Source organism: Pararge aegeria, chromosome 16, assembly GCF_905163445.1.
Source record: "Pararge aegeria chromosome 16, ilParAegt1.1, whole genome shotgun sequence".
NCBI classification, from domain to species: Eukaryota; Metazoa; Arthropoda; class Insecta; order Lepidoptera; family Nymphalidae; genus Pararge; species Pararge aegeria.
In genome coordinates this window covers 141,262-153,326 of record NC_053195.1, presented here as the reverse complement: position 1 = coordinate 153,326, position 12,065 = coordinate 141,262, and the positions used below count along the sequence as shown (strand labels likewise).

Here is a 12,065-nt window from a genome sequence, read left to right as displayed (position 1 = left end):
CTACCGATTATTGCAAAAAGAGTTAGCAAGTTGAGCACTTTTAAAGAACGCCAAGAAAAGCTAGAGCTTGTTCTTTCCTATAATGGCCTAAGAATTGAGAGTTGGGAGCAAATCCTTCCTCTGCAGTATGCCAGATTATTACTTCTATAGTATTTTCTTCTACGCCTTTGGTTGCCTAGAAGAGATCGCTAGTGATAAGGCCGATATCGTTCGGCAAAATTGGACTGCATTCGGCACGCTGCCACTGCCTAAGAACAAATAATAATTGCAATTATTAGCACTAAAAAAAGTTGCTATTTTGGTTTTAAGCTTCTGATCTGTGACTAAGTGTAGTATTTAATCTGTGGGTTTTTACGTTCATTTGAGTATACTTGATCTGAGGTTTCTGTCGACGGTTTTCTAACATTGCTAATTTAATCTTTTAACTATTCATACCTTTTTTTGAATTAAAACATAAATGGAATTAGCACGTAAAAGTGGTTTTGTGTTTTGCAAGCGAAGAATTAAAAGCTATTACGGTGCGTTTACATATTGTTCCGAGGTAGGCACTAGCAGGCAGTGCGAGGCGGAGTGGGTCGTACGCAGGGCTGTAGCAAGTTGTGGCGCAGGCGGCGGGCTGGGAGCGGCGCGTGGTGTCGGGGCTGCAGCCCACGGGCGCGCTGCACGTCGGGAACTACTTCGGCGCCGTGCGGCGCTGCGTGCGCCTGCAGCAGGCCGGCGATGACCTCACGCTGTTTATAGCAGACCTGCACGCGCACACCGTCCCGCAGGTTACCCTCTACCGATATATGGCGATGAACTCCTACCTTGTTTCACGCGAATGTCCGTGAGAGCTCTTGTCATATAATATTAACTTAAAAATAACAATGACATCCAACATTTGACGGCCGACTAGCGCAGTGGGCAGCGAACCTGCTTTTCGAGTCCAAGGCCGTGGGTTCGATTCCCACAGCTGGAAAATATTTGCGTGATGAACATAAGTGTTTTTCAGTGTCTGGGAAGTATTTATGTATATTATTCATAAAAATATTATGAATAACACAAGGTACGCTTACTTTGGGGCTATATGGCGATGTGTGTATTGTCGTAGTATATTTTTTTATTAACATGCGAACATGAGCAACTATATATTCTGGAACTGAACATGCAGCGCACTGCTCTTTATAGCTGCTACTTTATATCTGAGGATAACAAATGGTTCCCACAGGATTTGTAAAAAACATAATTAATGTAGACAAAGAATACTAGCAACAGCTGGTCTTTTACTAAATATACAGTAAATTCCATGTTTAAAATACGAGTAGCAGCTATGAATCCGTCAGGATCCTGAGCTGTTGCGCCGGCGCAGCTTGGAGGCGGCGGCCTTCCTGCTGGCCAGCGGCGTGGACGCGGAGCGCGGCGTGCTGTTCCTGCAGTCGGGCGTGCCGGCGCACGCGCGCCTGTGCTGGCTGCTGGCGTGCCTGGCCACGCAGGCGCGCCTGGCGCACCTGCCGCAGTACCGCGAGCGCGCCGCCGCCGCGCGCGACGTGCCGCTGGGCCTGCTGCTGTACCCCGTGCTGCAGGCGGCCGACGTGCTGGCCTACCGCGCCACGCACGTGCCCGTGGGCGCCGACCAGCTGCAGCACCTGCAGCTCACGGCGCAGCTCGTGCGCACGGCGCACCACCGCTTCGGCCGCCTGTTCCCCACGCCCGCGCCGCTGCTGCCCGGTACGCGCGCTTAAAAAAATGTAGGATAGATGGTAGTTGGGCACCAGATATTAAGATATTAACTTCAATACCCACAACGTTCAGGATGGCACTTAGATCTTTCATTAATTATTGAAGCTAAATACCTAGTTTCTTAGCAGTAATTATTTATTCTCATGACTATTATTCTTCCTTACTATTAAAGTATTAATTTTATACAAAATATCATTAAAGCCCACCAACCTGTATCAGAGCAGTGTTGTGGGTCTGTACTCTATACCCCGTGAGTCCCCAAGGAGTGAAATAAAACAATTGGACCGACTGTAATACTGTATATTAAGTTTCTCTATAAATCATATTACTTGTTACCTTTAAATGACTCTACTACCAGTTTGGAATGCTGTCTTCGGCTGAGGAAACCACTGGCAAGAAACTCTACCGTTGCTCTTTTATTCAATCAATTAAAATAAGACTTATAAACACAATTACAACATTGTCATATTTAATAACGCTAGGCCCTTTGATACAAGACATATTTTAAGACAGGTCAAACATAACTAAATCAGTGACGAACTTTATACCCCTGTCAAATCGTGCAATGCTCATTCAAGTAACCGCAGTGCCGGCAAACTTAAACATAATTCAGATATATGCTCCTACGGCTGATAAACCATTGGTTGAAATTGAGGCGTTTTATGGCCAGGTTGAAACTCTCTTGCAATATACTAAAAAACATGATTTAAATGTGATAATGGGTGACCTCAACGCTAAGGTAGGTTCCATGTCTGTACTAGGGGTGACAGGAGACTATGGTCTTGGAACTAGAAATGAGAGAGGGGATACTTTAATAGAATTTTGCCAAGAGAAAGAATTGACGATAGCAAACACCCTCTTCAAGCTACATCCTAGGCGTCTATATACCTGGACTTCGCCACAGCATACAGCTGATAACATAGTTCGCAATCAAATAGATTTTATAATGATCAACAGAAGATTTCGAAACTCAATCAAGAACTGTGTAACATATCCGGGAGCGGATATAAAGTCTGACCATAACCCCCTCGTAGCAACAGTTCACTGCAAATTCAAATATTTGGCTCAGCAAAAACCACATTTCCATACAGATTTGAATATGATAAAAGAACCCATAGTTAGAGCAAGGGTTTCAAACGCTATAAACGAATGGGCCGACGATCACTTGACATGCTCATCATCAACACCTTTAACAACGTGGTCCACACTCACGGATACGGTCAGCAACATTTGTGATACATATTTGCGGCCTGGCCATCTCGGTAAGAAACAGCAATGGATGACTGAGGAGATTCTGAAATTAATGGGAGAGCGTCGAATTCACAAAACAGCAGATCCAAAGAGGTACAATGAACTGGATAAGCTCATTGTTAGAAAAATTCGGGCCACTCGACATAAGTTCTATGAGACCAAATGCGATCGTATCGAATACCTTTTGAAACACCACGATGGGTTTAATCTTCATAAGGAGATCAGGGAATTAGCAGGGCTGAATAGGTCTCATAATTTGAATGTACTGTGTGATGATCAGGGCAATTATCTTCATGACCTAGAAAGCAAGAAGCAAGTGTGGAGTAGCTACATAGTGAAAATGTTTGAGGATGCTTCTAGGAGTTCCGCGAATGTAACTATTATGGATGACTCTGGACCACCAATTTTATCAACAGAGGTGAAACAAGCACTAAGATCTGCTAAAACTGGTAAAGCTCTAGGTCCTGACAATATACCAGTAGAAATTCTCAAACTATTAGAAGAAAAATACGTAAACGCCCTTACCAACTTTTTCAACCAGATTTATAACTCAGGCTCTTTACCCGATGACTGGCTTAGATCCACATTTATAACTCTACCAAAAAAGGTAAAAGCGAAAAAATGTGCAGAATATCGCACAATAAGCTTAATGAGCCATGTACTTAAAGTATTCCTGGCGATCATCCAAAACAGGATTCGGCCAAAATGTGATGAACAACTCGGGGATAGTCAATTTGGCTTCCGATCGGGAATGGGGACTCGAGAAGCGCTTTTTGCCCTGAATGTTCTAGTGCAAAAATGTAAAGACATGCAGACCAATGTTATCTTGTGCTTCATCGATTATGAAAAGGCGTTCGACCGCGTAAAACATGATATACTTTTGGAGCGCTTGATGGATGTCGGTCTGGATGGCAAAGACTTACGGGTTATCAAGAACTTGTACTGGAACCAAAGGGCAGCTGTGAGAGTTGAGCATTCAGAGACTGAACAAGTTGAAATCTGCCGCGGTGTCCGACAGGGTTGCATATTGTCCCCCCTGCTTTTTAACTTGTATTCAGAAGCAGTAATATCTGAAGCTCTGGAGGGGTTGGAGATAGGCGTCAAGATAAACGGTAAAGTTGTTAATAATCTGCGATATGCCGATGACACCGTGCTTATAGCCTCTTCAGAAAAGGACCTACAAACATTAATAGACAGGGTCAACGAGTGCAGTTTGAAGGCAGGGTTGAATATGAATGTTAATAAGACCAAGGTTCTTGTGGCATCTGGAGACAAGGATCTAAAGCCAAGAATTAAGGTGGAAGGCCAAGACCTAGAACGGGTCCAAATGTACAAATACCTCGGGGCTTGGGTAAATGAAGAATGGGACTGTGGACAAGAAATCCGAACCCGGATTGAAATTGCTCGAGCCAGCCTTAAAAGGATGGAGAAGGTTTTGTGCAGCCGTAAGCTTTCGATAGAGCTCAGGGTAAGATTACTCCACTGCTATGTCTGGCCGGTAGTTTTGTACGGTAGTGAATCTTGGACTCTAAAAGCCGATACTCAGAAACGTCTCGAAGCCTTTGAGATGTGGTGCTATCGTAGAATGCTCCGCATTAGCTGGACACAGAAAGTTTCTAACGTGAGAGTACTCCAACGCGTCGCCAGAAGCCGGGAGTTACTGCTTATCATTAAGAAGCGTAAGGTCGAGTATCTGGGCCACGTTCTGAGACATGAGCGATACCAGCTGCTCCGGCTCATAATGATGGGCAAAGTAGAGGGCAAACGACGTGTTGGAAGGAGGAAGAAGTCGTGGTTGCGCAACATCCGTGAATGGACCAATGTTGAAAGCGTGGAAGTATTGTTTCGCTTGGCGCAAGACCGCGAGAAGTTCGCTGAGCTGACGTCCAACCTCCAGTAGTGGAGAGGCACAAAAAGAGAGAGAGAGAAACATAACTACTATTATCACTTATAATATCATGACTTTTGGAACAAGTTGTTCGTGTAGAGCAAAAGAGAGAGAGATATACTTATCTGATGCAACATCAGGTACAACCATAGTACCAACAACTTTTAACAACTCCATCACCAGTACATAGGACTCTTGTTTCGCCACAACAATATTTTGTTAAGTATATCTTTTCCATTATAAATCATCTAAACCCAATTTGTAACGTTCTTCTTCTTCTGCTTTTGATTTATGGCTTTTCGTAGTGCCAAAACAGCACAATGTATTTGTAACGTTCTATCGCTAACTTTTCTTTCCCGCCAATCTATCTTGTCAAACCCGCGTCACCACCATTATTCTATTTTTAATACACTATCAATGAGTATACAAACTATGATTTGTTTATATATTTAATATAATCATCGGGTTTATCATAGATAAAGTGCTGTAATTGCCTATTTCCTAACACGCGCGCCCGCCGCTCGGGAGCAGCGCCGGCCGTGCCAATAACAACGTTCTTTGCAGATGACGGAAGCGATCGCATTCGTAGTTTGCGCGATCCCGCAAAGAAGATGTCGAAGTCAGACACGGATCCCAAATCTAGGATATTGCTGAGCGACACTGACGATGAAATCAGGGTGAAAATAAAGAAAGCTGTGACAGATTTTACACCCGAGGTAATTTTTTATGATAATATTTATGAAACTGGGACTTATTCAATCCCATTTTTTATTTTATTATAAAATTTATGATCTATTTTGTTGACAGCATTGAAATAGATGAAATTTTGAATTTTTTGTATGTAACTATGAAATTTTATAAAAACAAACAGTTCCAGTGAGATGAATATTTCTCCGTTGATGTTTATATTGATTAAAAACTTGATATTCACTTACAAAACTATCTTTTTGCACTAATTTTGATTTTTATTCACAGATTGATTGTGTGCAAATTCAGCTATCTGAGAGCTTTACTGACAAAAATAGCTTAAACTGTAAAATTAACTTAAAATTAACCAGATTACTCATTAGAAAGGTGTATGACAATTTCTACAGTAGTTTCTTAAGGTAATATTATATTATAGCTGTGTAATCTGTACTGTAGAGTTTTGCTGAACATTAGGGTTGGATGTTCAGCTGGAATGGCAACCCACACTTGTAAACGCAGCCAACAAGGCACCAAATCAATGAGTCGCTGAAAGCTATTGGAACAGGAACATGGATCTTTGAACTCCCTGACATATCTCCAGCAGTGGGAACATGTTTGTACGTTTAGCTCAGTCCCAGTCACATACCCAATCAACGGGTGTCTAAATAGATCTGCCAACTAACATGATAAATGGAAATGCGTATTTCGACTTCTATTTCAAAGACTGTCAATCATAATATTTATTTGCAACAAAATACAAAAATGAACAGAGATTCCAATCTGACATCTCGACACCCCGAATCGGTCCGCGTACACCGTGCGGCAGGCGTAATCGCGTTGCGTCGTTTCAAGGTGAGCTTCGAGCCGGCGACGCGGCCCGGCGTGGCCAACCTCGTGACGCTGCACTGCCTGGCCGCCGACAAGCTGCCCGAGGAGGCCACGGAGGAGGCGGCGGGGCTCAGCACGGCGCAGTACAAGCGCGTGGTGAGCGACGCGCTGTGCGGCGCGCTGGCGCCCGTGCGCGAGCGCGCGCGGCGCCTGCTGGCGCGGCCCGAGCTACTGCGCGAGCTGCTGCGCCACGGAGCCGCGCGCGCGCGCGCCCGCGCGGACCCCGTGTACGGCGAGGTGGCGGCGCGCCTGGGACTCACGCCCGCCACGCCGGCCAGCGCGCTGCCGGCCGCGCTGCGCCTGCGCTAGAGGCGGTGCTGCGCCAGCTGGTCGGGCGCGCGCAGCAACGCCACCAGCTCGCGCAGCAGCTCCACGCCCTGCGCCACGGCCTCGGCCTGCTTCTCGGCGGCCAGCGCGCTGCGCATGGCGGCCTCGGCCAGCAGCTCCTCGGTGGCGAGGCGCGGCGCGTCGGCGCACTCCTGCTCCGAGTACGCGTCGTCGTCGCGGCGCTCGTCCGCCTCGTCCGACAGCGCCGCGCCCGCGCCGCGCGCGCCCGCTGCACACAGGCGCGTTACCGACGCGGACAACATGCTAGAACCTTGATAGCGTAATCACTACTTGTAGGTCGATGACAGTCGGGGATCTGAATAACTATGGTCGCTGTATGTGTATCATAACTACTAACTTTATAACGCAGAAGGCTTTTAGGCTGCCTAAGAGAAGGCAGTTGAGTGTAACTTAAGCCACCTTAACATTTTATTAAAGGTATAGAAAAACGTTTAGCTAGTCAAATATGAAACTAATGTTATTATTATAAGATAAATTAGTTTATTGTTTTTTTTTAATATTACCTATATTTTCTCATTTAATTTAGCAGATTGATATCATTATTAACAGTCAAATCTTCAGGTAATCATGTACAAATTTTAAACCAATAAGCAAGAGGTTAACCTGATAATTGCCATTGTCTGGGCCTACTCCATATGCTGTAAAGCACCATGGGCTATAAGTACCATGAAATGCAATAACTACTGACAATCAAGCCACAGGATAACAAAAGGAAGAATTATCAAAGTAATGAACAGGTGCAGAGTAAATGTGTTGTTTTCTAAAATTAACAGTGTGAAATTCATTTACTACTTGGACAACTTGGAGAACAAAATAAATGATCTCTAAAACTCAAGCTGTTAAAAGTAAATGCCATAGAGATGTGTTGTTGGAGACTTTTTTTATACTATTTCTTGGACTGTATCTTGCACCAACCAGTCTGGTTTTCTGTTATAAGTTCTGGCTGAATAGAGTGAATCAATAAAATCATCCAATCCAAACAACTGGTGAAATGTTACCATCCACCAAAGTTTTAATGACATGCACAGGAGGCAGTCATGTCCAAAACTAATTCACATGTACACAGACTCTGCAGTCTGAATGTCTGCCATGAGTATGGCAAGCCTACTGAAAATAATTTAGTGCTAAACCCACTGTATCTACTGAGAAGTAAAACTAACTTATAAGAACAATACTTACAATCACTTGTTCTGGTGCCAAGAATGCTCTGAAGTCGTTCCTCTACACTAGATAGGTCGCCCAGAGATTCCCCAGCTGCCCACTTTTTGCGAGCTCTGTACTTGATATCTGCCCAATACTGGAACATTTTTAAACAGGTGCGTTTAAGTGGCAATTTAAGGTACTGTGAGCAAAAAGTAGTGTGCTGGAGACATAGTCACGTTAGCCGCTTGAGACGGGAACTATGAAATTGAACATGGCGGTACGCACCCGGCACCACTTGTCAGGCGACTTGTGCGCTCCGCCAGACTCGTCGGCGGCGCCGTTGAGCCGCTCGGCCAGCAGGCGCCACAGCTTGCAGGCGCTAAAGCGCGAGTACACTGACTGCTTGCCGGCCGCAAAGTCGCGGTGCTCCTCCATGAACGACAGCAGCACATGCAGCTGCTCGGGGCTCACCCGGCAGCGCGTCGGCGCGCCCGCGCTCATCGTCCGCGGTCGCGGTGCATGCCTAGATGAAACCAGCGCTTCCGCTAGGGCCGATACATGAACTACTGCTATTAGTAACGAGCCATTCGTCTCGTTGTATTTACAAAGAAATATACATCAATTAGCTTAGAACTGACATTTCTTCACCTAGATAAACTACACTAGCCTCTACTCTACACCACAATAACATCATTTGACATTTATAGCATAGACACAGACAGATCCTTTTTTTAAAATTTATTTTACGGTTATGGATTCATGTCCTTTAAGGTATGGTATAAGGCCTTTCTAAAGACAGACCCTTTCTATACTAACACATACAATTGTAACATTAAATAAATGACTAAAGCAGATAAATATGGTACTTGAATAATATTTACCATGGAACACAGACTAGTAAATAGAGCAAAGAGTATATAACAACTCTCAGATACAATCCATGGTACCTCAAAAGCTCAGCTCAATATACTATATGGAGGGTAGAGGTAAGGAAAGTCATCTGTTTATATGAAAAAGTGTCGTCAAAATGTATTAAATTAGGATGGCGCCACATTTGCATCAGGGTAACTCTTAAAAGAAGCGCCAAATATAAATATTGTAGAGTAGGCTTGAAAAATAAACAAGGAAGTATGGAGATACAAGGAAGTAAGGTTATATTTACCACAATATTTTGTACAACGTAAGTTGTTGAAATTCTCAATAATTAACTACTTTAGTCGATAATGACATTAAATTTTTTAACTCGGCATACTTCAATTCATCTACGATTGCTACATTCATACCATACCCTGTGCATCCACCTGCGCCATTGTGGAGGATTTTTGAACTGTTATTTAGCGCATACACTGGACACTTTTTCAACTTTTCTCCCATATAAGATGACTCTCCTTACCTCTACCCTCCATAATATACTATTAGAGACGTAGACAGAGAAACGATTAGAGAGCTACAAACATTAAACTACTTTTTTTTTACATCTTTCATAGAGCCAAATGCATTGATTGCAAAGGTCTATAACCAGAATGTTGAAACTGTAGCATCCCTAGCGTTAGCTATATCTATCTATATGTAGTAATCAAAAAGTTTCAATACGGAGGTGATACAGTCAGCGTCGTAGACAGAGAAGTAAATAGACATAAAAGCGCAGAAGGGCCTTCTTCTAAACTCATTTCTTAACTTATTGTAAATTAACAACTCTTCTTTTAAAATAACAACACAAGTCAGTACAAACACGAAATTATTATATTCCTTTTCCCCGCTACCATAAACGCGACGCTCCGCTAGAGTGACTTTGACAGGCCGTATTCACTCTAAACTTTGACGCGCCGTCACGGCCGGACTGACATTCGACCGTCCCCGGGCGTTAAAATCTGCCTGGAACATAGAAATCACAATCACTAGGACACCCGCTCGTCCATCCCACTAATAATTATCGACATCAACGCATTATCAACCGGACAAGTGCATCCCTTCAACCAAACCCACACGGGTTTGGCCCGGATGACACTGTCCCTTTTTTCGTTCAATAAACCACAACACAATCGGATTGAGCGTGTGCATCCCTTCAACCGACCCCTCTCGGTGCGGCCCGGATAACACACCTCATCCAGGATCAACTATGGAAACTTTTCATCTGGACCGAGCGAGTGCATCCCTTCAACCGACCCTTACGGGTACGGCCCGAACGACACAGCTCCACCAGGATCGACAATAGGAACTCTTCATCTGGACCGAGCGAATGCATCCCTTCAACCGACCCCTGAGGATACGGCCCGGACGACACACCTCGACCAGGATCGACACACAGATAAACACATTCGTAATATAAAATATGGCAAATGTCATACCTATGGTTACGGATTATCTTGTTCAGCGTAAATTTCTATTTCATTTTGTATATCCCAGGTCTCAGGATCAGAATATACACTAAGAGTGTCTGAATTGGCTGTGATAGTACGGGAATCGGTAGAAATAGCATCCGAGCATGCAGTCAAGGTGTCATCTCTATCAATTAAAGTTACATCATCAACATCTTCAGGCGCCGTCTCGGCCTCGTCATAATTCAAAAGGTTATACGTTATTTCAAGTAAACCGTCGTGACCTTGGGGCACTGGACGCAAATTCTCGTGGGCATACTTATACACTCGTTGAGAACCACTTAAACTTTTCAATTCATACCGATCGTTTTCTAACACCGCAGTTATGATAAATGGGCCCTTAAACTTCCTATCCAATTTAGTTTTATTCCGTTCACTATTTTTAAGAAACACAAATGCACCTTTTCTAAACGGTTTTATTAATGCACGACCCCGATTAAATCGATCAACTTCGGACTTAGCTGCCTTTTGAATATTAGCTGACGCATCTTCCCGTATAGTGTCAAGTTCTAGCCTGTTGCGTTGACTATTAACCTCTGCGTTTAGTCTAGACATACCTAGCGATTGTGCACGAATCCCTAACATCAGTTCTGTGGGTGAGTATTTTGTTACGGTAGATTTGGTGCTGTTGAGAGCAAGTTGAATTTTTCCTAATTCATCGCGCCACGTTTTATTAGGGTCGTTTTCAACAATAGTCAACAAGCTTTTAAGAGTTCGCATAACCCTCTCAACTTGTCCATTTGCCCTGCTAGAGCCCGTTGCAATAAAGTGTAACTGTATCTTATGCTCAGTGCAAAAGCTCTTAAATTCAGAGCTAATAGAACAACGACCTTGATCAGCAATTATTCGCTTAGGCGCTCCGAAAAGGTAAACTGCTTTTTGTAACGCGTGTATTGCACTACTAGCGTCGAGAGAAAAAGTATGCTCTAGTAAAACATATTTTGTAAAAGCATCAATTATTACGGAGCAATATTCTTTCCGATCGCTCTTTCCGCTAAGCTTTCCCGTAAAATCTGTGTGTATAGTATGCCATGGCACAGAGACTTTCGGGATTGGGTGAAGCTGGACAGGCTGAGCACCCGATGGACCTTTAGACGCTTTACAAATAATACAAGAGTCAATAAACTTACGCACGCATTTGGACATTTCAGGAAACCAATATTGCTCGTAAAGTTTATCTAAAGTTTTATCCTTGCCTAAATGCTGTATTTCATTGTGAATGTGGTTAATTAACATCCAAATTAAAGACCGAGGAACTACAGGCAACCAAGAAACAGTCTTGTTTCGGTTAACTTTTTTGTAAAGAATACCCTCTCTTAAATCATATGACTGAGCTACCGAATCAGGAAAACCATTAGTTTTGTGTTTTGTAATGAGATCCTGTATCTCACTATCGCGCCTTTGTTCAACGGAAAGCCAATCTTGATAAAGCTCGACATAATGAACTTCTTTCGTCCGTGAATCCTCTGAAGATGTAACATCAATATTCGGAAGAGGATTTCGCGAAAGGTAGTCCGCATGTTCCATTCCTCGTCCTTCTCGATAAACAATGTCAAAATCGTAAGCTTGTAGATAAGCCCACCAACGATGTACGCGAGGAGTGAGATCTTTCTTTGATTTTGAGGCCTTTAGAGAATTGCAATCGGTAAAAACTACAAAATGTCGCCCGTAAAGGTAATGCCGAAAGTGCTCCACCGCTCGTACGACTGCTAATGTCTCTAATTCGTACGAGTGGTAGCGTGACTCTACATCCGTTGTGCGTC

The 12,065-nt window shown here is 43.8% G+C and overlaps 2 protein-coding genes across 3 annotated transcripts; one reads left to right on the top strand and one right to left on the bottom strand.

Annotated features, from left to right (window-relative positions):
* The first annotated feature begins 160 nt into the window (after positions 1-160).
* Positions 161-6,758, top strand: LOC120630313 (tryptophan--tRNA ligase, mitochondrial). Its single transcript, XM_039899501.1, has 5 exons — positions 161-541; positions 609-770; positions 1,323-1,707; positions 5,423-5,574; positions 6,398-6,758. Exons 1-5 carry the CDS (start codon positions 458-460, stop codon positions 6,740-6,742), a joined length of 1,128 nt encoding a protein of 375 aa, XP_039755435.1. The 5' UTR covers positions 161-457; the 3' UTR covers positions 6,743-6,758.
* On the bottom strand, positions 6,724-8,664 carry LOC120630314. Of its 2 annotated transcripts, none has more exons than XM_039899502.1 (3): positions 8,210-8,664; positions 7,961-8,078; positions 6,724-7,031 (listed from the first exon to the last, which is right to left on the bottom strand). In XM_039899502.1, the coding sequence occupies exons 1-3, from the start codon at positions 8,423-8,425 to the stop codon at positions 6,739-6,741; spliced, it is 627 nt and encodes a 208-aa protein (XP_039755436.1). In that variant the 5' UTR covers positions 8,426-8,664; the 3' UTR covers positions 6,724-6,738. The 2 variants fall into 2 exon arrangements, with proteins under 2 accessions (XP_039755436.1, XP_039755437.1); XM_039899503.1 differs by having other exon boundaries at positions 6,724-6,989; positions 8,210-8,662.
* Between the last annotated feature and the right edge of the window lie 3,401 nt (positions 8,665-12,065).

Excerpts from the sequence above, each read along its gene's own strand:
- LOC120630313 (XM_039899501.1), top strand. The coding sequence starts at position 458 with ATGGAATTAGCACGTAAAAGTGGTTTTGTGTTTTGCAAGCGAAGAATT. Across the intron at positions 542-608 it reads CGTTTACATATTGTTCCGAG|GCGGCGGGCTGGGAGCGGCG; the intron begins GTAGGCACTAGC and ends GTTGTGGCGCAG. Across the intron at positions 5,575-6,397 it reads TGACAGATTTTACACCCGAG|GTGAGCTTCGAGCCGGCGAC; the intron begins GTAATTTTTTAT and ends CGTCGTTTCAAG.
- LOC120630314 (XM_039899502.1), bottom strand. The coding sequence starts at position 8,425 with ATGAGCGCGGGCGCGCCGACGCGCTGCCGGGTGAGCCCCGAGCAGCTG. Across the intron at positions 8,079-8,209 it reads CGCCTGACAAGTGGTGCCGG|TATTGGGCAGATATCAAGTA; the intron begins GTGCGTACCGCC and ends AAAATGTTCCAG. Across the intron at positions 7,032-7,960 it reads TGGCACCAGAACAAGTGATT|GTTCTAGCATGTTGTCCGCG; the intron begins GTAAGTATTGTT and ends TACGCTATCAAG.